The sequence below is a fragment of the Stegodyphus dumicola genome, chromosome 11 (assembly GCF_044657685.1).
Source record: "Stegodyphus dumicola isolate Sdum_Otavi_A_Nest chromosome 11, ASM4465768v1".
Lineage (NCBI taxonomy): Eukaryota > Metazoa > Arthropoda > Arachnida > Araneae > Eresidae > Stegodyphus > Stegodyphus dumicola.
This window is the reverse complement of record NC_140778.1, coordinates 140,320,624-140,344,939: the sequence shown is the minus strand read 5'-3', so window position 1 is coordinate 140,344,939 and position 24,316 is coordinate 140,320,624. Positions and strand designations below refer to the sequence as shown.

Sequence of the window (24,316 nt, the reverse complement as noted above, 5' to 3'; positions counted from 1 at the left end):
TATCTGCCTAGGGGGAGGGATGCCTTCGTGGAGGACTTTCTAAGGGAAACTGGCTCGTTTACATGCTACACATGGGGAAAACCACGAAAATGCCCATGCAGCCAGCCCGTTCACGGGATTCGAACCTCGGACCGATATATGTGTAAGTGTATGCACATATACATATATACATAAACACATACATGCCATATATACATACATTTCTGAATCTGGTCCTGATAACAGAAGCATACCAAAAAACCATAACAAACCTTTTCTGTTGACTGTTAAAAATCTCAACCCTTTCCGATTTTTTATTAATCCTTTTTACAAAATTCCTTAAACTACAAAAATTTGTTTCTCAGGCATCTGAGCAGAGAAAATTACCGTACAGACATGGTCTAGTCTGTATTTTCCCCCAAAATTCAGCTTTGAAAAGAATCCAAGTTTCTATAAATTATTGAATTGTCAATCTTAAGCCTTGGTCCAATTTGTTATTTTTTAATAGATAATGAAGAATTGGGCATTGCTTCTATGTTAACATTCTACAAGATCAATTTCCGTAAAATGAGGATTAAGTACAACCATAAACCTCTTTGCAATAACCTTAGTTATAATATTTGGATTCTCTTCCATAAAGTTTACATGGCAATGTTATTTTTAGTAAAAGACTGCTTGAAACAGACTTTATTGTTCAAAGTTACCATTTAAAAAATTTTAACAAATCACAATTTCACTGTTCTGATGAAAGGAAATTCAAAATACAGGTCTCAAATAATTTTTATTGTGGTGTAAATGCTCATAACATAACAATGTAAATATAACTTCTGTTCTCGTGTTCTGCAAAAAATTGACTTTATTCAACAACATTTCATTCATTTTGTTACGATTATTCTTCAGCATAATATTATGGCTACGAAAATGGTACCAGTGCCTTCTATTACTGTACTTCGGCCACCACTGAAAAGCAGGCAAGAGGTCTGAACAAAATATTTCTTTGGACTTGCATCTTATTTTGAATTAAAATTTTTTGCTCATTATATTCCTTGTTCATAGTCATACTTTGAAATTTATTTTTCTCTAGTAATATGGAAGTAGTAAATATTACACAGAATACTTCATTAATGATGCAGGCACACCAATGATAATTTGGTAATTTGGCAAATAACAATGATAAACTCAATACAAACAATAGCCACTGATAATATTTATAATAAAAATTTCTAGTGGAATTTTGATTCACATGAATCATAACATAATATACTATTACCTATTATAAACAATAAATAATTTTTTCTGCAATTAATATTTTGTAAACTATCATTCAAACTAAGAAAAAATTACTAAATAATTTTTAAAGAAATTTACTTTGCTCTTTAGTTGATGCATAAATCTGATATTAGACTTAATAAGAATTTATAAAAATTCATCTATTCATAAAAAAAGTATGTTCTTTCATATAACAATACTACTCATGTGTACAAATGTCAAAAGTTATGACCTAAAGTGAAAGACTGTTCATTCTTTTCTACATTTAATAAAAATATGAATACAGAATTAATATACCACCTTAATTTTTTTGGATCTTGAGGTAATGTAATAGAATGCAAATCCACAATACTGAAAATGCAATCTTTTCCCTCATTTTGCAAAGTGGACCATTTCTTAATAGCTCCAAAATAGTTACCAAGATGGGGAGCTCCAGTGGGTTGAATTCCTGAAAATATTCGCTGTTTCCATTGAATCTAAAACCCAAAGTTAAAATTTTCATACTATTATAGTCACACACAATATATATATATATACAGTACAAAGTCCATAATCTGGACTCGAAAGCGACTTCAGCGATTCCGGATTATCGGTTTTCCCAGATTATAGATCATCAGTTTAAATCTGTAAGATGACGTGCAGAGATTATAAAATTAAAAATATCAAACTGTAATTTATGAAATAAAGAGCAATTATAATCTAAAAAGTATAAAATTTTACAGAAAAAAAGAAGAAATAATATTTATTTGTTTACTTTATTAAACATTTCTTTCAACGTGCGCATGCGTAAAGTTTATGGCTTTGAAGTAGGGATAATAGATCATTCCGGATAATGGACGTCTGGATTACGGACTTTGAACCGTATATACATGCATCTAAATGCAATAAATTAAAAAAGACTTATTTACTTACTTTTCTATTTAATAATGCTAATCAACTTTATTATTATACTTCACTGTTAAATAAAATGTACAATTTACCTTTCCAGTTTTTTTATGGAGGCTGCAGATAATCAAAAAGTACCACAGAATTTCTAAAATATACCCAGTTAATTAAGAAAACTACAGTGCAAAGAAATGAGACTCCATTTAAACCCAAATTATTAAAGGAAAAGAGTTACAAAGGAAAAAGTTACAAATTCAAAAATAAGTTTTGAAATAATATAATTTTCTATTCAATATAAGTAAACTCATGATTTAGGGTAATTCTTTGATATAGTGCCCTCCTTAAGATTGAATCAGCAATCAACTGAGACATCTCACCAGAATTTGGCTGTGTGTTCTTGTATCTCGCAACATGATCATATATTAGCACCAGCTGCATGCTCTTATACCTCGCCATATAATTGTATATTAGCACTGTGTTGCATTTTTGTTCTCACTGCATGATCTTATATTATTCACTTTTGACGAGGTTTTCAAATTTACATTGTTTATCTGAAAATACATTTATTGCTTTTTTTGTGAATGTGACGTTAACAATCTTTAATTTACCAAATAATGACATGGATGCCATACCATATTTCCGGGAAAAAAGTCTTTTACTTGAAAAACAAGTATGCGAAAATGGTCAGAACATGAAACTTTATGTTAATGACAAAATGAATGATAAAAATTGAATAAAGAAGAAGGACTTCCATGTTGGAAATTGGTTCCAGAATATCATTCGTCACTGCTATTAGATTTATGGGCATTTCTTGGGCAGAGGAGCTGATGTCCATGACAAACAGCTCAATATGTGTGAAAGTGCTTCAGCTGACTGGAACAATTACAAACAATAAAATAATAATAATAATAAGGATATGGATTCTTAAAAATATTCGGTACAACTCTGATATATGCCCTAATTTCACCAAATGTGGCTATATGTGTTCTGGTTTTTGGCACGATTGCATGTTGGTAACCCTGTTGACATTGAAAAGTCTTTCGCTGGAGTTCGCTGGTTCGCGTCATGCTCTGTGTCTGAGAAGCTAGGGGGGGAAAGATAAAATGGTGGAAGTTGTTGAATTGAAGTTCGGCAAAAGGAAATATCGTTGTGGCCACCCTGTTGAGGGGCATTGGGTATTTGGAGACGTGGAAAGAGGGTCTGAGAGATTATTTTTAGTGGCTGTGTATGATAGAAGTAGAGATTTGTGATTATTTGTTATTTTATTTATTTGTGAACCATAGTATGAATTTTCTGGATAGTGTGTCTGGCTGTCATATAAATACGATAGTGATTACGTGGCTGCATGTTAAAGGCGGTATAAATTTGTATTTCTGCTGTTTGAAAAAGCATTAATTCATGATAAGTGCATGTTATTTTATTCTTGTTCTTATTTTGTAGAATGTTAGGTTCATTGTTTTTTTAGTATGAATTTCTGTCACTGTTGTTGTTTTTTTAATTGTTTGAAATTTATTTTAGTTATTTTGTTAATTTGCGTACCGTCTAAATTGTGTAATTTGTAGATGTTTTTTAAAGTTGAAACAGAACGCTGTTTACATGGTATTCTTTGAAACTTGTTGTTATGTTAATTTATTAAAGTGAGGTGTGCGTAGTTTGTAGATTCGTTCTTTGCCTAAATTGTGGAATTCGTATATTTTTTTTAAAGTTTAAACAGGATGCTGTGTACATCGTATTCTTTGAAATTTATTGTTATGTTACTTTATTAAAGCGAGGTGTGCGTAGTTCGTAGATTCGTTCGTTGCCTAGATTGTGCCATGCGTAGATGTTTTTTTTAAAGTTAAAACATATTGCTGTGTACATGGACTCTTGTCAAATAATTTTGGTTAGAAATTTATGGTTTTGCTATCTAAATTTTTTGTTTCTGTTTTGGATTTTTAGCTTAAATTGTGTGTTCAAAACGTGGTTTTTGCATTCGCGAAAACCATGTTTTTGGAGACATTTTAGGCTTAAGTTCGAAATGTAGACAAAAAATTTAGATAGCAATATGGCAGCATGGAGATTTTTGGCGAGAAATTTGGTGACTTGAGGGCGCATATCAGAGTAGTTCCAAATATTCTTAGGAAATGACATATGCATATTATTGTTATTATTATACAGTCAAAAGTCGTTAATCCGGAATGATCTATAATCCGGACCTCCGGAAGAATAATCCGGAAGTTAAAAACTTTCTGCGCATGCGCCGCGTTGACACATGCACTTAGGCGTTTACACATGGGCATAAGACCTTTATGACTGCGCATTTGCGTGTGCGCAAGCACAGAATACGTTTTCGCGTGCGCGTTTAATGTATAATGGATGGTATAAACTAAAATTATCTAATTATCTATTTCAGTTGATGTTGATGATTGCATTGTTCTTTAATCTTCGAATTGGATCCAGCTTATTACTTTTTGCAGACTGTAAGAGCAATTTTATAAAAGTAAACTTGAACTTTCGATTATGTCAAATAGAATTTCCGATGCTGGAGCTCCCAAAGAATCTACAAAACGAAAGTATGTTTCGATGTCCATCAAACAAAAAGGGGAATTGCTGCAAAAAAATGAATAAAGACATGAAGAAGGTGACAGAGAGGTTAGTGAAAACAAAAAAATTTCGATTGACAAGTTAGTCGGTATTCTCGGCACAGCAATTACGGGACTTGAACAGCGGAACTTTGTAACTGAACAAGAAATTATGTCTGTTTATAGAATTAAAGAGAAAGTATTATCACATAAAACGAAGCAACTTAAACAACTTACATTGAAAGAAATGTTTAATAAAGTAAACAAATAAATATTAAGCTTTTTTTTTTTTTCTATAAATTTTGATACCCTTTAGATCCTAACTGTTCTTTATTTCATAAATTACGGTTTCATATTTTTAATTTTAGAATTTCTGCATGCCATCTTACGAGATTTAAACTGATGATCTATAATCCAGAAAAATCGATAATCCGGAATCGCCGAAGTCCCGACGGGTCCGGATTAACGACTTTTGACTGTATATTGTGTTATTTATTTTTAAATCTGCACTTGACAAGTTTAGAGAAAATACAGCTGAGATCTTGGTGCAAATCTAAAATTGCCAAATATTAGAACCCACTATAACAAAAAAGTATCATTTTTAGCTTTGTTACTTTCATTTTTAAAAAAGGAAACAATGTCTATATATTTTAATTATAATCATTCTTGTAAGAACAAAGGAAAAGTATAATCATTCTTGTAAGAGCACAGGAAAAAGTATGATAGCAATGGATATGAGAAGTAATTCCATCTTTATGAAAATACAGCTATTAACAGACAGTTTCATGGGAGAAGTATGTTTTTTACATCTAATCTAACAGCTAAATAAGCAAACAGATTGGCCTGGAAAAATTGCAGAAAGAGAGTCTGTTTGGCCAATGAAAAGATGTTGCTGGCAAAGTTATCCATAATATATTCGACTGGTTATGCTGAGAAATTGGTATACGTCTTGTTGTTCAGATTCCAAACAGAGAGGCAAGTATTGTTGATGATTTGTTGAGACTACTAGGAAGTATAAAAAACAAGGGAACTACTCTTATATACATTCTCGATTGGCGACAAATTTCTCGCCAAACATTTTTGGCAAGACACTTCACGGCACCATATTACTCTCTAAATTTTTTTGTCTGCATTTCGAGCTTTAAGCCTAAACTGTCTGCAAAAATGTGGTTTTTGTACATGCAAATCTAGGAATTACGCACACCTCGCTAAAATAAACTAATATAACCACAATAAATTTCAAACAATACCATGTACACAGCATTCTGTTTTAACTTTAAAAAAAAAATCAGTGAATTGCACAATCTTGGTATTCTGCACAAATCAAGAGAATAAACTAAAATAACTAAAATAAATTATAAACAATTCAAAAATCAACAATAACGACAGAAATTCATAGCAAAAAAAACAATGGACATAATATTCTATAAAATAAGAACAACAATAAAATAAAATGCACTCACCATTATGAATGCTTCTTCAAACAGCAGCTAAACAACAATTCAAAAAAAAAAAAAAAAAAAAAACACTATCATCAAATATTCTACTAACAAATTTTCAATTTACCTCACTCAACAGTTCTTACAATTTCCACAAATTTGTTGAAAGGATCTTCTCCCATTTTAGAACAGTAATGGAAAACCATATAAACCACCAAATAAAACTCAAAATCGCATTTCCGATTATAAGAAGGCAATGTAGCTTTAACATGCCGCCACGTGCTCTCTATCGTATTTATATGACAGCCACATTCCCGACCCACAAAATTAATACTATGATTCACAAAACCTTCTTTTCCTAAATCCTTGTAGGATCTCCAGCCATCTGAAAAAATAGTTGTACCAGACATGCGACTGAATTTTGCCACCACGTCTTTCACTGCAACATAAACCATTTCAAAATGCCCACCAACCAGCAAATAAAACCACTACAACAAAATTAAGTTTCCACATCGCAACACACACAAAGTTTCCACATACAAACAACATAGCCCCAAAAACCATCGCAGAACACGCAATAGCGCCAAAAACCAGTACAGAACACGTATTGCCACATTTGGCGACCTGAGAGCGTATATAAGAGTAGTACCAAAACAAGAACTAGAAATGCAGGTTACAGTTATTTCAATGCAAACGGTCAATTTAATTTCACTGATTCACAATGGCTACTTATATAAAAATGATGAAACACTGAGGGACTCCACTAAATGGCAAAATAAAAGGAGATGTGGTATGTTTAATCACTCTCTTTCATCTTACCTTGCAAGTTCATGTGACAGAAGTCTCACAAAGAGAAAAATACTTTTGATGTTATACAGTCAAAAGTCTTTAATCCGGACTCGTCGGGACTTCGGCGATTCCGGATTATCGATTTTTCTGGATTATAGATCATCAGTTTAAGTCTGGTAAGATGGCATGCAGAAATTATAAAATTAAAAATATGAAACCGTAATTTATAAAATAATGAGCAATTATGATCTAAAGGGTATCAAAATTTACCAAAAAAGAAGCCTAATATTTATTTGTTTACTTTATTAAACATTTCTTTCAACGCGCGGATGCGTAAAGCATACCTTACGCATAGCCGAAATTAGAAAATTGCAACCAGAAAACTATTTGATTTGTATTCGTGATATTTATAATGACGAGGAATTTGATTTAAATCATATCAAAGACGGAGTACATCGAAATTAAATACTACATTTAGTAAGGAATTATAAGCCGAATAAAATAAAAACATCTGCCCTGAAGATAACGATAGTGTTGACAAATCAACTTCCAGTTCATTGCGCGCCGCGACGTCCCCCCCCACTCAGAGCAGCGTGAAATTGATAAACAGATTTCGGAACGGTTAGATAAACAAAGAATATGCCTTTATCCATTTTTTGTAGTAATTCGTTTTTTGTTTGATGGACATCGAAACATACTTTCGTTTTCTAGATCCTTTGGGAGCTCCAGCATCGGAAATTCTATTTGACATAATCGAAAGTTCAAGCTTACTTTTAGAAAATTGCTTTTACAGTCTGCAAAAAATAATAAGCCCTATCCAATTCGAAGATTAAGGAACAACGCAATCATCAACATTAACTGAAATAGATAATTTTAGCTGATACCGTCCGTTATATATTAAACGCGCACGCGAAAACGTATTCTGCACTTGCGCAGACGCATATGCGCAGTCGTAAATGTCTTGCGCGCACAAGTAAAACGCCTATGCGCATGCGTCAATGCGGCGCATGCGCAGAAAGATTTTAGCTTTGAAGTCCGGATTATAGATCATTCCGGATTATGGGTGTCCGAATTAACGACTTTTGACTGTATTAAAAGCAGTCACTGATATGACAGCTACAAACTGCAAGAAATAAATAAATATGTTTACTATGTAAATTATTTACTTTTTCTTAAAATTCCCCTAAAGTTGTTTACAGTATGGCTCAGGTATATATCTTGACAGTCTCAGCACCAATAAATAAAAATAATGAGCCTGGAATTCTTAAAAGCCTGTGGGAAAGAAGAGCATTATCCCACCTCTTCACAGGTTTGGCGGTAGTAAGCCCCCTATATGGTGTGCCAGTGGTTGGTCCTCTCGTATCCACATACTGGAGAAATTCTCTGGAGTAGAGCATCCTACATAGTACTGGTATGTAGCAAATCTTGATGGCCAGTCAGATCCTCAGGCGTTCACGTTTCTCTGCTCCCTGGGAGTCATGACTGGTCAACACTTGCGCTTTAGGTACCTGTGGCTATAGAGATCAACTTGAAAGTCTGACATCTCGAGTTTGAGAAGGCCTGGAGAGGTAACATGACTGGCATACTTCCACCTCTTGAGAACTTCAACTGGTAACCAATCCCTCCCTAACATATGGGCCACTCAGTTGGAACCAGTCCAAGTTTTGCTGAATACGTGGAGAATATTTGATAAATATTATTACTAATTAAAACTCTTAGCAATGTTAAAAAACAAGGGCTATAATAAAGAGAAAAATTAAGCTTTAGTGTCTTATTGAACTAAAATATCAGCTGTCTTTAAGAAAATTATCAAATTTGCCAACAAACTTCCAAAGAATCAGAAAATATTCTATTTGGAATGAGCACAAATTTCAATTCTGACCTGTTGGGGGCATCCACGAAGATTAATACAGAATAATATATAAGTCGTTAATCCGGACTCGTCGGGACATCAGCGATTCCGGATTATCGAATTTTCCGGATTATAGATCATCAGTTTAAATCTCGTAAGATGGCATGCAGAAACTCTAAAATTAAAAATATGAAACCGTAATTTATGAAATAAAGAAAAATTATGATCTAAAGGGTATCAAAATTTACAAAAAAAAAAAAAAAAAAAAAAGCTTCATATTTATTTGTTTACTTTATTAAACATTTCTCTCAATGTAAGTTGTTTAAGTTGCTTCGTTTTATGTGATAATACTTTCTCTTTAATTCTATAAAAAGACATAATTTCTTGTTCAGTTACAAAATTCCGCTGTTCAAGTCCCGTTAATTGCTGTGCCGAGAATACCGACTAACTTGTCAATCAAAATTTTTTCGTTTTCACTAACCTCTCTGTCACATTCTTCATGTCTTTATCCATTTTTTGCAGCAATTCCACATTTTGTTTGTTGGACATCGAAACATACTTTCGTTTTGTAGATCCTTTGGAAGTTCCAGCATCGGAAATTCTATTTGACATAATCGAAAGTTCAAGTTTACTTTTATAAAATTGCTCTTACAGTCTGCAAAAAATAATAAGTGGGATCCAATTCGAAGATTAAGGAACAATGCAATCATTAACATTAACTGAAATAGATTATTAGATAATTTTAGCTTACACCGTCCGTTATACATTAAACGCGCAGGCGAAAACGTATTCTGCAGTTGCGCACACGCATATGCGCAGTAGTCAAGGTCTTACGCGCACGCGTAAAACGCCTGTGCGCATGTGCCAACGCGGCGCATGCGCAGAAAGTTTTTAGCTTTGAGGTCCGGATTATAGATCATTCCGGATTATGGGTGTCCGAATTAACGACTTTTGACTGTAATAAAAAACACGGTAGTTTCCTTCCACAATGAACCCATTGGCACTTCCAGAGAGAACCTGTTGTCGATCGTCCCTTTTTAATCGCCAAGCTTGCCAATGGTAATGATTTTAGTAATATATGGTTATGTTTTGAAATAGAACATGACATAAAGCATATAAAAGTAAAATTTAGAATTCTGGACATGATATTTAATGCACTGTGTGATATATAAGTTAAATTTAACTAAAAATTAGCCAACTAAACATATTAAGCATAGGTAAGTCAATTTTAGCTTGTTAAATGTAATAATTAATGCAATTAAAATCAGTTAGCAGAAAAGCATGATGTTACGCATAATGCAATTAAAAATGAGCTAATTAAAGATTCTATTTAATACAGTTAAATTCAGGTTGGTAGAAAAGCATGATGTTACATATATATAAGTAAAGATTAGCTTAAAAGTAAAATGTTAGTATTATTATTAAAATATATTATTAATTGATTCTATTATTATAAAAGAGTTTTAAAAAACTTGCATACTTATATCTAGTAAAACTTAATTTCTTTTTTCAGATTTCAATGGTGCTACAAAAGTGCCTATTTTTTTTCAAATGCCTTACCATTAAATAAATTGCCAGAGCTATTGCCTATTTTTTTTCAAATGCCTTACCATTAAATAAATTGCCAGAGCTGTATTACCATAAAAGCATATAAGGCTAATCTTTGGAATATGGTAACAGGTAGTTTGGCAACATTTTGGTAAGGCGATAAAGGTTACTAGCTAGGACTTTAGCAGTGTACATGGATAAAGTCAAGAGTGTGCGCTATGCCATTTTTGTGCAATTCTGGGATGTTTTTTTAAGTGAAAATACGTCGAGGTGTACATGGATACCGTGTATGTGCAATTCTTAAAAAAGCGGCAAGCAGTGGGCGATTCTGCACTTTCTCCCAATTTTGCACCTAATCTTCGTCTTGATTAAGCACTTTTGTTCCGTAAAAGTTCTAGCATAAGCGTAATTCGGCTAGCAGATTGTTGAAAAAAATGTTGAGTAAAAAAATGCCTTTACTTCGTGAAAACAAAATGGCGTCCAAAAAAAAGCTAACAGGTTGTTATAGCAGGGTTGGTCACCAAATTTTCGCCAAGTTACCATAATCTGAAGATTAACCGAATATAATCTTTAATAGTGTTAAAATTTTCAGATAATGGATCCTGCTGTTATAAAGAATACTTTTTTTTTTTTTTTTTTTTTTTTTCAAATTTTACTTTCAGAAACTGTTTGTATGGTTCTTTTGACTGTATATGTGTAGCAGTTGCTGGATTAATGTAATTTGTGGAGTCTGATGCACATAATACGCATGCCTGCCTAAGAATGAATATGTCCACCGTTCATTTTTAATCATACAGTGCTGTAATAATTATTCTTGAAGCTAGAAAACCTTGAGAAATAAAATTGAAATACTTATATTCTAATAATTTTAAAAACACTCTCAGTATGCAGGAACTTAAAAATTAATTAGCCAGCACAGGAGTCACCAGGAGTTAATAATTAAGACCATAGTGAATGACTGATTAAATAACAATCACAAGCAGCTGCTAGCTCTACCTCAGAAGAGAAAATATTTGCAGAAATCCAAAGAAACGTTTTGAGCATTTACAAGCAATAGTATATGAAATACGCTTTTCAGTTTTCAAATCCAATTTCTGCTCATTTCAAAAACAGACCATACCCACATATATATATGCAACGAATTTTTGAATTATATAATGAAGCCCTAGATACAAACAATCTATTGAAAAAATCGTATTTCTGAAAAATTTGAACAATGATGAAATATTTTCGAGTTCCTCCAGTTGTTATTCAGAAATTCTGACTTATCATGAATAATGCAATTGATTCTGTGTCTTTTATCTGGACAGTGCATATTTTCTGTTTTACTCAAGAATATAATGAAAGGTGAGTTCCCATTACTAGTGAAGCTATTATTAACATTTTGTTTTCCGTCCGATCACCCGCGCAATTCAAAGCAGAAAGGTTGGTGGTGGAAATAAACTATGGAAAATTTGTCACTGTGATTGGCAAACAAAGAAAAAAAGGAAGGAAGGCTTACCTTACGTTTGCATGATATATTTTGGTTTATTAGGTGACAAATATGATTGTTCTTACGTATACACAAGGCATGCATCGTATATTATTCAATCGATGGTCATTTAAACACAAAGTATACACAAGTCATGTTTTGCGCCGGTTAAGTCTTTTTGCCCGCAGGGCGAAAAACCAAGCTAAATTACGAAATAACGGCAGATAGAAAGACGGAAATTTTCTTTGAGAGAAAAATAATTTCGTAGCGTTTAGTAAAATAGTAAAATAGTAAAATAGTGTGTTCTAAAAGAGAACAGCCTATATAGAAACGATTTCATGGGTACCAGTACAGCGATGCATAAAGCGGAGGAAATACTTTTCTGAAGACGTATTAATTTCAGATTACTGGTCAATTAATATCAATAGTAAAAATCGTATCAATAATAAAAATAATTGTTAAAAAGTATTCAAAAGCTTACAAAATTTACTCCTTTCTTAAATAAAAAGTATAACTATGTGTAGGATGTAATTGTAACTGTACGTACTTTGCAAACGAAAACAACCGCCAAATTCGTTGTAGATAAAATACTTTTGATATGAAGTTGAATATTTTAATTTGTGTAACTGTCAATGTAATGCTTTCAGTTTTATTTACATCGTATTTTCGGAAATAAATATATGTTAGAAAATGGTTAACGAAATCAAACGTTTGCAAAAGGAAAAACAGAAAGCTATTTCCGAAGGAAAATGGAAAGAAGCTGCTGCAGCATGTAACTACTTGGGTTCCGAACTATTTAAAGCCTGCCAATATAAACAGGCTTTAGAATGCCATCTAGAAGAATTAAATTTTTGCGAAATGACTGGTGATCGCTTAGGAATGGCTGTTGCCAACCGTAAAATCGGCGAATGTTATGCCGAACTCCATCGTTTTGTGAAAGCACTTTCTCATATCAAGACATTTCTAGAACTTGCAATTAGTGTAAACTCTCTTGTTGAAGAACAAAGAGCGTGGGCTACTTTTGGAAGAACTTACTATATGAAATATCTCTTTGAAACTGAAGGAGATTGTCCAAAGGATAATAGTAACAAAACGTTAGATCAAGCTGAGAAAGCTTATGTACAAGCATTAGAACTGTCTGAAGGTCTTAATTCTACTCTAAGTGAAAGGGAGTATGCGGAAATGCGGGCTCGTCTGCTGTTAAATTTAGGTCTAGTTTGTGAACAACGTGGAAATTTATCTGGATGTGCTGAAAATATACGACATGCCATTTTTTTAGCTTCAAAATATGGCCTACATGAGGACCTGAATAGATGCCAGTACAGTCTTGCAACTGTTTATCAAAAACATAAGCAATACTCGTGTGCACTTCGCCTTTTAGATGGAGCCATTGTATCTGCAGGAAAACTACATGATATCCCTTTGAAATGTGAAGCATTAGTCACCAAAGCCTCAATATTGATTTCATTGAAGGATTTTGAAGGAGGGAAATTATGTTTAAAAACTGCATATAAATTGCATTCTCCAATTCCTGAAGATCACGAAAAAATTGCAAGTGATCTTAAAATTAGTGTTGGTTTATGTATATCACAAAATAAATTACTTAATTTGAATAGAAGTGATCACTACGAGAGAAGGGTTCTTTTAGAAAAAATTGCTGATGCTTTAGCATCTTTGAATTGTTATAAGTTAGCCATTGAATATTATTCTTCTGTTTTAAAGTGTATGGAAGAGATTGGTTCTCCTAAAAATGAAAAAGCACCCATTTATTTTTCCTTAGCTCAGACTTACTATGATGATGGGGATCCTTCTAAAGCACTAGAGTTCTTGCAAATAGAGTTAAATTGTAATGAAAATAAACCTTCCGAACAAATAAAAACATTATGGAAGATGGCAGATATATGTGAAGAAAAGCAAAATTTTGAAGAGTGTGAGAAAAAGCTTATTAAAGCTGTTTCTTTAGCGGAAGAGATAGAAAATGGAAAGTTTATTTCCCGTACTTTAGAAAAGCTGTTCACTTATTATCAGAATAGTCAGCTGAATGAAAAGGCAGAAAGTATAAAAGCTAAGCTGGAAAATTTACGACTGCAAAACTTTTCTAATGATGATGAATCAGATGTAGAAGATGAAAGTGAAGATCCATTTGCAGATATACACTTAAGTGAAATATCTGACATACAGAGTGAAACAGAAGAAGATACGGATTTAGCAGCTAGATCAAAACGACGACCAAAGAAAGCTGTAACCAAAGTCAATGAAAAAGGGGAGACTCCACTGCATCAGGCTTGTATCAATGGTAACTTCAGCATGGTCAAACGACTGGTGGAAAGTGGACATCCAGTTAATACTCGAGATTTCTGTGGCTGGACTCCCCTTCATGAAGCATGCAATTATGGTTATTATGATATAGTTGAATATTTATTGGAAAAAGGAGCTCACATAAATGATCGTGGAGGGCCTTCATGTGGTGGTATAACTGCTCTTCATGATGCAGCATCTTGTGGTAATTTAGATGTCATGCAGTTGTTAATTTCCAAAGGTGCATCTGTTACCATACTTGATGACAATGGAGAATCACCCCTGCAGGCTCTTCAGAATTGGAAGAAAAGAAGCAGGAATGACTTGGATGCTGTAACCCTTAAGCAGTGCAAATGTGTAGAAGATCAGTTAAAGGAAAAAATGGCTCAAGCTGGTCAAGTGGTGAAAGAAACTGAAGAATTTAATCAAGTTAGTTTAACTACATTGGAAACAAATGTCCCTTTTATTGATGATCAGGTAACTCCTGTAAGCCAGACAGATCGAAGAGTTGAGAAACGTGCCAGATCACCCAGCATATCATCAGACACAAGTGAAGGCGAAATGGAACATTCAGAACCTCTTTTCTCCATCAGGAAGGAAGACTGGGATAATGCTCATCAAGTTCAATCGGAATATCAAGCCGTAATGGCTAGTTTAAGACGCAGTGCAAAGACTGCTACAAAGCCAGTGAATTCAGCTCCAGAACTAGCAAAGACTTCTCTCTTAAATGAAACAGAAATTGTCAATGATTGGTTGATAAAAGATACTGACCAGATACCTAAAGTAAAAAGAAAAAAGAGGAAAATGTCACGCCTTAATGTAAGGACAAGTAAATCCATTTGTAATTATTTGACTTCAAATAATAAATCAACAAATAATAATAATACATCACTGTTTTCAAACGATGATAATGAAAATTTCATAGTTGAAGATGACAGCAGCAACAGTTCACATTCTTTCCAGGATACATCTGCAGAAAACGAAAAAACTGTTTCTCAGCCACCTAAAAAGGGTAATTCAAAATTATCTTTTTGTCTACGAGTACGCATAACCGATAAGCTAATTCTTGTTCCTGTGCCAGAAGAAAATTGTACCGTTGGATGGCTTGCCGAGCAAGCTGCTAATCGATATCAAAATTTGGTTGGTAGTAGACCACATTTGACATTAATGACAAAAGATGGAGCTTTACTTTCAAGTTCTGATTTACTAAGGTCAATCTTTGATAATAATGATGAAGTAACTTCTTCAGTTGAATTTTGGGATCAGCCTACCTTGCAGGAACGTTATGTCCAAATGTGTAACAAACGAGGTGTGAAAGCTTTGGCTTCCATTGAAAAAAGATTTCAGAATTTTGAAACATGTCCTGAACTGAATTTTTCCAATTGCTCTATCACTTCATTACAAATTACTTTGATATTTTTATCTCTCTCAAATTATAAGACTCTGCAGCATCTTGATCTTAGTGGTACTGTAGTTACAGATGCCAGTATGAGTGAATTAATTTCTTGTTTTCCATCTTTAACTTCTTTAGTATCACTTAGCCTGAGTTGTTGTTGCTTGACTTCTCAAAGTATAAAGTGCATTGCAGAATATTTCCATAAAAAAGATAATCCTGAAGATAAACTTCCCAATCTTAGATCACTTAACTTAAGTTACAATGTGTTCAACTCGGGATGTGAACCATATTTTGAGGTTATTTTAAAACTGTCATCCTTAGTCAGTTTAGACCTTTCTTTTTGTGGTTTAAATTCTTCATTTTTTTCTAGTGAGGAGCTCTGCAGGACACTACAAACATGTCAGAATTTGGAAGAATTTAATATATCAGGAAATACTTTAGGAAAGCATGGTTTGAATGAATTTTTACAGTGTCTTCCAAGGAAAAAGTTAGCAAAATTTGATCTTTCTTACACTACTTCAGAAAGTATCGACATTGGAAGATTGATCCATGACTTCATTTCTGAAAAGATGTTTTTTCTGAAAGAACTTGTTCTACAAGGGTGTCATTTAAAAGATATAGATTTATATAATATTTCATCAAAATTTTCAAATTTATCGCAGCTTCAGTCTTTTAATTTTTCTGCCAATCCACATTTATCCGGTGATGCAGTATGTTTTTTCCTAAGAACGGCCTGTATAAATGATATTGTTCTGACGTATTTTAATGTAACTGGTACTTGTGTATGGAAGAAAGAAGATGTATCATCTCTGACTGATGTGTTCAGATTGAAAACTTTACAGCATATGTGTTTAGATAATATTTCAGATAACTTATTTGAAGAATTGGTATTATCATGGAAAAACAACTGGGGAAATAGAGCTAAATTTTTTTCATGTGTTTTTAATGAATTGAGTATTGCCTAATGTCCATACTTTTATGAATTTTTAACATGCCAAAATTTTCTTTTTATGAAATCTTAAAAATTTGATTATTATTTATTATATTTTGTTATTAAGGGAAAAATAATTAAGAATAAAATGTCAAGATATTAGTACAGCTTAAAATCAAATATTTATGAATTTTAACTATTCAGATGAATTTATATAACAGATGTAGGTTCATAAGAAATGCTGTGTTATGTGTTTTAAAAACAGGCAAAAGTACTTAATCTTTCTTTCAAAAAACTCTAGAAATATGCTTATTAAAATTCAAAGGTATATATAATATTTTTATTTTAAGAAAAATGTGATTGACAAAAGTATTTTTTGCTGTAGTTACATTTTTATAGTATTGTTTTTTTATAACCAATAACTTGTAAGAAGAATATTTATTAGGACATGTATATTAATGCAACCACCTTGTATTAATATTATATTTTATTAATATAATTGGCACAGTTTTACAAATGAAAATATATGAATTAATTATCAAGTTCTTGACTTTTTTAAAAGGATTTTACGAATTTATCAAGTGCAAGTTCGTGACTTTTTTAAAAAGATTTTACGAACTATTGATATTTATCGTAAGTGGGTAAACTTCATCACAGCACTTTAAAAATTTAAAATACTTATTTAAATTATTAAATAAGGTTTATATGATACATGAAAATGTAAAACTTTTTTGCAAAATCCTGTAATTTTTTATGCACTGTTTTTCTTTTCATGTACATATCAATCTGTTTCCACATTAAAAAAAAAAAGAATCAGAATATTGCACAAATTCTGCATCATGGATAACCGCAGCATTTCACACTGGCCATCTGCCAAACGTCATTATTCCCTTTATTGATTTTGTGAAAAATTACTACATTCCTCCAGAAATATTACTACAGTTTCTTCCATCACTAGCAAATTCTACAAACACACATTTTAAAATTGAGTTTAAAACAAAAAATATTATAATTAGTCTACGAAAACCTTTGTAATAGGGAATACAACAAAAAGAATGCATACAAAAATGGTGACATGCTTGACAGATGGATTATTATGAGCATGGCTGCCTGAAGAACGGTTGCTAATTTAGCACTTTTTGAAAATATCGCAACTTCTACTAAGATGGTTGCAATAATATGTAATAACCAATTTATTTTATTTCTGACAATATAAAAAATCAATAATTTTATGATCCCTAGATATGATATTTTGTGTATATCCTTTCAAGTTAATATAATTGATAACTTTTTCAAAATAGTTAAGAATGCATCATTTTACAGGGTGCTTCAAAAAGAATCCCCCCCTCAATTAAAATGCATATATTATGAAAAAACTGAACGTCGATACAGTGCAAAGTCCGTAATCCGGACTCGTCGGGACTTCGGCGATTCTGGATTAGGGGTTTTTCCGTATTATAGATCATCAATTTAAATCTGGTAAAATGGCATGCATAAGTTATACAATTAAAAATATGAAACCGTAATTTATGAAATAAAGAGCAATTATAATCTAAAGGGTATCAAAATTTACAAAAAAAAAAAAAAAAAGGCTTAATATTTATTTGTTTATTTTATTAAACATTTCTTTCAGTGTAAGTTGTTTAAGTTGCTTAATTTTTTGTATTAATACTTTCTCTTTAATTCTATAAACAGACATAATTTCTTGTTTAGTTACAAAGTTCCACTGTTGGAAGTCGTGTAATTGCTGTGTCGAGAATACCGACTAACTTGTCAATTGAAATTTTTTCATTTTCACCTCTTTGTCACTTTCTTCACTATCGGAAGCAGTATGGCAACTCCAGAATTGGAAACCCTTTTTGACATAATCGAAAGTTCAAGCTTAATTTTCATAAAATTGCTTTAACAGTCTTCAAAAAGTAATAAGCCGTATCCAATTAGAAGATTAAGAAACAGCACAATCTGCAACATTAACTGAAATGCCTTAGAATCAGTAAAGATAATTTTAGCCTAGCTTTTACCGTCCATTATACATTAAACGCGCATGCGTAAAGCACACACAAAAAAAAAAAAAAAAAAAATTGTGGCATTGAGGTCCGGATTATAGATCATTCCGGATAATGGATGTCCAGATTACGGACTTTGTACTGTACTTAGATTAATTTTATATTCATAGATAATCATAAAAGATTTTTTTTACACTCCAAATTAAAAGTCCTCAGTATATCCACCTTGAGATGCACAGCATTAGCTATACAGTAGTCAAATTTATCCCAAATGTTTACGAGCATATCTGCATCCACAGCTATTGTTATGCATATCTTCAGTTCAGCTGTTGTTACTGTAAATATAAAGAGTCTTTTATAAACTTCTAACAGAAGAAATCGCACACTGAGAGGTCCAGCTATCTTGAAGGTTATAAGATGTTTAACTGAATTGTGAGGTCTTGAATGACCGATCTGTTAATCAAAATGTGATTGTTAAAACGTTCATGAACGTCCAAGCTCCACTGGGTGGTACCCCATCTTGCTAGAAAACACAGTTATCCAAACTGATTTCTAACTATGAGAAAAGGCAATTTTCAAGCGTATTAAGATATGTGATTTCTATAACAATGTCCTTTGAAAAAAAAAAAAAAAAAAAAAACTTTTGGTGAGTACAATTTGATTTGGCTGCTGTATATCCCATAGTCTAACATCATGGTGATTAACAGTGCCACAGTTCCAGCATTGCAGTGGTTGACATTGCCACAATTTTAAACATTGTGGTTTGTTGACCTTAGATGAGAAGTAGCCTCATCATTACACTCAAAGTGTGTTAAAAAAAAAGTCATATTGTGTCGCATTCTGATGAATGATTTTACAAACTCCTTACATCATTCTTTGTCACCTGTACGAAGAGGTTGCAGCAACTGAATCCTGTAGGTTTTGAAAAATAAGCGTTCGAAGCAAAACACGCCTTTAGATGTTGCTGGAATATCAGCATAGTAAATGGCTTTCTGTAGAATACATGGAAAATCCTGTCAGATGTGCTTCACATTTTCATTTGACATGTGGGGATAGCCAGGCGATTTTCATTTACACCCACAACATGTGTTTTAGAATTGTTTATATTATCGCTTAATGCACTGAAAAATAGGTTGTTGAACACCAGGGGATTTTTGACGAAAATCACACTGAACAGTTGTTACGGACTCTCACTTCACTAAGTGTAGAATACAAAATGATTTCTGTTGTACTTTTATCATCTAGATAAACACAGTTAGCAGGTGAAGGAAGAGCATTAGTGCTACCTGTCACCAACTGCATGAAATTTGAGATTTCCTTCTTTATACCTATACATTATTCGATCAAAATGGATTTAAAATGGAATAGTTATGATTTTGTTTTTTAAATCGAATGATTCTTTTTGAAACACCCTGTATAACTCAAAATTTAAGAATACATCATGAAAATATTTTTAACCTATATTTAAAAGAATAATTAGTTGAACGAAAAGACATACATCAATTTGATATTTAAAATTCAGCCTTTATTGATGTTAATTTCATAGATTATTTTTGCTGAATATGGTTTCACCTGCACACGCTTTAAACACATAGGAAATGTTATGAAGTCTAATTTCCTATGAATATCAGTCTAAGACAAATTTTGATTAACCCTTTTAGCTGCTCATCCTACGATTTCCACGGGCAACTCAAATGTAGCAAAATCTGCTTATCCTGTGATTTCCGTAGGCATGTGTTTTTCTTCTTTTATTGAGGAGCACATCCTGTTTTTTCCCATGTTTAACCACTGAAATAAATTATATACAGTATTAGACGCTTAGTTTACTTTTTGGCCAACAGATATCGTTACTTGTCCACTAAATTGCAGCATTTGAAGGCACGTGGTATTACCGCTCAAACTCCGCTTTTTGCGCTTTTTTCTTACAAAAATGGCTGCTAGAAAACATTCAGCAATTATCTTGATTATTTTATTGAATTATTAATTAGATTTATTGAATCTGGTGCAAAGGTGAAGTTGGATTTTGCCTTGAACCTTGTTTTGAACTCTATCATACTAAACTGGATTTCTAAAGTATTTTTCCCTCAGTGCTTTATATTTTCTTAAATTTTATATATTTTACTTTTTTATATTATGCAATAAATAGAAATTAACTGTAATTCGACTGAAATTTATTTTAAAAAAATTTTTTGGTGATAACTTCTGAAATTGGTTTTTCTGGCAACTTAGTTTCTCATGATAAAAATCTATATAAAAAAATATTTTCTTGAAAGGAAAAATGCATTTTTCAATCCTCCAATATATATATAGATTTGCCCCCCCCCCAAAAAAAAAAAAAAAATTCCGCAATTTTTGAAGCGATTTTGGTCTACAAATTGAGCAGTCAGAGGCTTAAAGAACATTGCCTTTTATGGGAGGCAGAGGATAAAGTATTCTGTATTTAAAAGGAAAAAGTCTCAGTTAAATGGTTAATTATCTCAAAATAGTTCAAATTACAGAATATTAATCCACAGATTTTATATTAAATGATTGTAATAGATGTACAGTAATAATTGCAATAAGATTTTTTTAAAATTATGTTAAGCAAATTGCACTCAGAGTTTTGCATCACTGATCTTTATGTATTTTCTCATTACTTGTAGGTAATCTAAGTTTTCATCCCATGTATCTATTACATGTATGTTTATTTTTCTTATGATTCTAAACACAAGAAGTATAAAGTGGTATTTCACCAAAAATGGACATTTTATATTTCTTTTTTTCTGTAGATTTCATGTAAGTACATTACATATTTTTTATTTATTAAACATTATTGTTTTGTTTTGGCTGTCTGAAATATATATTTAGCCTAAGAATTATCTTTGAATAAACACTAAACTAATCATCATAACTTATGCCTTTTTTGCTTTACTAGTAAAAATATAAATATCATCATACATTAAAGCATGATAAGCACTTCAATGATTTACTTATCAGAGTATACAAACAGATAAATGCTCTGCTTTATCTTAATTTGTTCTTTCAAAAGATATCTTTTAATCAATAAATGAAATCCAAAAAAAGTTTTATGAAAGAAATGAAAAAGAAAAGATTATGTATCATTTATTTTATGCAGAAATTATACAAATTCTAATTCTAGTTGGTCAGTTCGCTGGTGTCATATTCTTTGAGAAGTCAAATGGATCCATGCGGGGAAATTGCTGCTTTTGCCTGTTCCACTATCTTTTCACTATACAGCTCTCCCTTAAAAAAAATTCCCCCAATCTTTGCAGAGCTCCATTGATGGACAGCTGAAGATGTTTTTTGGAGAAAGCTGTGTTTCTATATGATCTGGTACCATCTTCATTAATTTTCATTTCTCTAAAAGGGTGGGTTCTCTATCTAGTAATGGTCTCTTTGTGATTTCTGTTTGTATCAGTCTCGCATATCTAATGGTCTTGCTTAATAAATTTGAGTCTATATCTGGCAATGGCAATTAGCATCTTCAAGAGTGACAGGGATTGAGTTGTTGAGGTTTCTTGCCTTTTTAGCCAGTTCATCGGCTGCCTTGTTCCCATCGATTCCAACATATGCAGGTATCCATTGCATAATGCATGTCTTTCCCATCTGGTTGATTGTTTCTAGATATTGATGTACTTCCTGGGTGAGTCTTGAATATCCTTGTACAGAGTTGCCAATTTTCCCGATTTCTGACCATACTCCCACCAACCCAATTTTTAACGTATTTCTCCCGACTTTCTTTTATTCTTAAAAATTTCTCAAAATTTTTTGTAGCTTGGCTTAATACTTCGTTATTTGCCCACAAAAAAGTGATTTTTGGTGTCTGAAAGCGCTTGTTCTAGATGCATATAAAAATGACCGAAGTCGTTTCATCCCTGAAATATGGCACATTTCTGCATTGTGTATGAGAGTCCGAAAACCTCGTGTTCCTGTTCTCCAATGAGAATCAAGCGCCGCTGCAGGTCATCTGGTATATATTAGCCAATGAGCACAAAGCAAGATCGCGGTTGTTTATCTCGTTCGTCTCGCCAGTGAGTAGCGTAAGTTTCACATGCTTTCCCGAAACAGCTTAAGAAACTGCAAGTGTAGAATTGGGTGCGCCTTCGATTAACGATAATTTTTTTTTTTTAATTTCGGCAATGAAACCTCATTTCTGGCTACCGTGATAGTTTTCACTTCCTGATTTTTTTTAAATGAAAATATTTGATGTGTACATGGACAAATTTAAGGCAGTGCGCAATGCCTAGTTTGTGCAATTCTGGGTTTTTTTTTAAGTGAAAACAGATCGATGTGTACATGGACACAGAGTTTGTGCAATTCTTTGACTTTGTGTAACGGCAATCTTGAAATTGTGACTTCCTGGAGCCGATCTTGGCGTCAAAAAGAAATGCCAAAAAACAAGGTGCACCCAATTGTAAACTTTTACCAACTGCAATATTTTGCATTAGTTATGTCTGCGAAAAACGTAAAATGCTCCATATACAGATAACTTTCCTTTTATTATTTCATTAAAAAAATATAATATTGCAGCCTGCAATATGAAGCAATACGCAATATATATTCACCATATGAAGTTTCCTGCAGCCTCTACTTTAAAGTTTCAGTTATTTCAAGTTTTCTCTGTACACAAATATGGTTTGTGTACATCCCTGTACACAAGGATGTACACATATAGGGTTTTCTTTTAAGTTCAACAATAAAATCAGCTTTTATTTCTTTTGTCTACAACTTCATAACAACAGACATTACCACACTCAAAATGTTCCATAATCCTTTCGAAACAAAACTTTTCTCTAACTGTTTAAATTAAATGAAACAAAGCTGCAAGAATAATTTTTTCCGCAAGTATTGTAAAACATGCAGCTAAAAACCTTCTGTTCAAACTACTGCTGACAGAAATGCATTTCTCAAAAGTTTTCTATTAACTTTCATATTGTCAGGTATGATGAGAGAATATGAATAAAAGAATAAAGCAAGTTCTCGTAGACATAATATAAATCAGCCTGGCTCGTCTCAAGGTGTGGCTTTCAAATCAAAGCTGTTTTGAGATGAAGCGAATGCACACGGGGGTGGTGAAGAACGAAACACAAATCTGCTATTTGAGAATTACGTTTTGCCGTTACTCGAAATTTTAATTCTGCAATGTGCTTTGCATATGATTTATTTTTTTTAACTTTACTTTTACAGAAAAAATTCTCATTTTACAGTTAATCATTTACATACTTAAATATTTCATAAATGGTTACTATTATATTAATTTCTCATGTAACACTACATTAAAAAAGTTTTCATTTTAAATGTCTGTGGTAATAGATTTCCATAAATAAATTCACAGATGTAACATTTATTATTAAAAAAATAAACATCGCAGGCAGTAGCGAGAAGCAAAGTGATTAGTAAGCCTTCACAGTGGTAACCGTCCCTAATACTGACTGCTTGGTTTCAGGTTAAGCAGGAAGCAGGCGATTCTCACCTCTCAGCTGGCGGAGTATAGTAGAATTACAGCAAGTTTTTATTAATAAGAATGTTCTTATTAATAACAATTAAAGTAGTTGTAATAATAATCATATACAATTAAAGCAGTTGTAGTGATAATTTAGTGCTTCCAAAGATGATTTCTAGCCCCTCCATTGCACAAAAGAATTTGATAAAGTTTTTATTGAGGTTAGTGTTCTTAACTGTTTCAGAATAAGATCTGTATTTTAAGATAGGAGTAAATTTGGAATTGCTTAGATGTTAACTTGTATATATTAGATGTCATTTTGTTCATGACAGAGGGCTTTTAGAATTGTAAAATTTGTGACTATTATTATTATTATGTTGAAAACTGAGGGATTTGATGAAGTTAGTTTTTTAGAAATTTTGGGCAGCCGATTTCTTTAATAGTTTGGT

General features: G+C 32.4%; 2 protein-coding genes across 3 annotated transcripts in view; one reads left to right on the top strand and one right to left on the bottom strand.

The window, feature by feature from the left end:
* TrpRS-m (Tryptophanyl-tRNA synthetase, mitochondrial) overlaps positions 1-11,957 on the bottom strand; it is a 46,999-nt gene extending 35,042 nt beyond the window's left edge. The window contains exons 1-3 of one of the 2 annotated variants that reach the window (XM_035361179.2): positions 11,824-11,947; positions 6,158-6,184; positions 1,549-1,724 (exon numbers count right to left, since the gene is read on the bottom strand). In XM_035361179.2, the coding sequence (XP_035217070.1) occupies positions 1,549-1,724; positions 6,158-6,184; positions 11,824-11,898 (278 nt within the window). In that variant the 5' untranslated portion in view covers positions 11,899-11,947. Of the gene's footprint in view, positions 1-1,548; positions 1,725-6,157; positions 6,185-11,823 lie in introns of both variants that reach the window. The other variant, XM_035361180.2, reaches the window with a different exon arrangement.
* A 397-nt stretch (positions 11,958-12,354) lies between these two features.
* On the top strand, positions 12,355-21,314 carry LOC118190469 (tonsoku-like protein). The gene has a single exon (XM_035361178.2). The coding sequence runs from the start codon at positions 12,484-12,486 to the stop codon at positions 16,450-16,452; it is 3,969 nt and encodes a 1,322-aa protein (XP_035217069.2). The 5' UTR covers positions 12,355-12,483; the 3' UTR covers positions 16,453-21,314.
* The last annotated feature ends 3,002 nt before the right edge of the window (positions 21,315-24,316 follow it).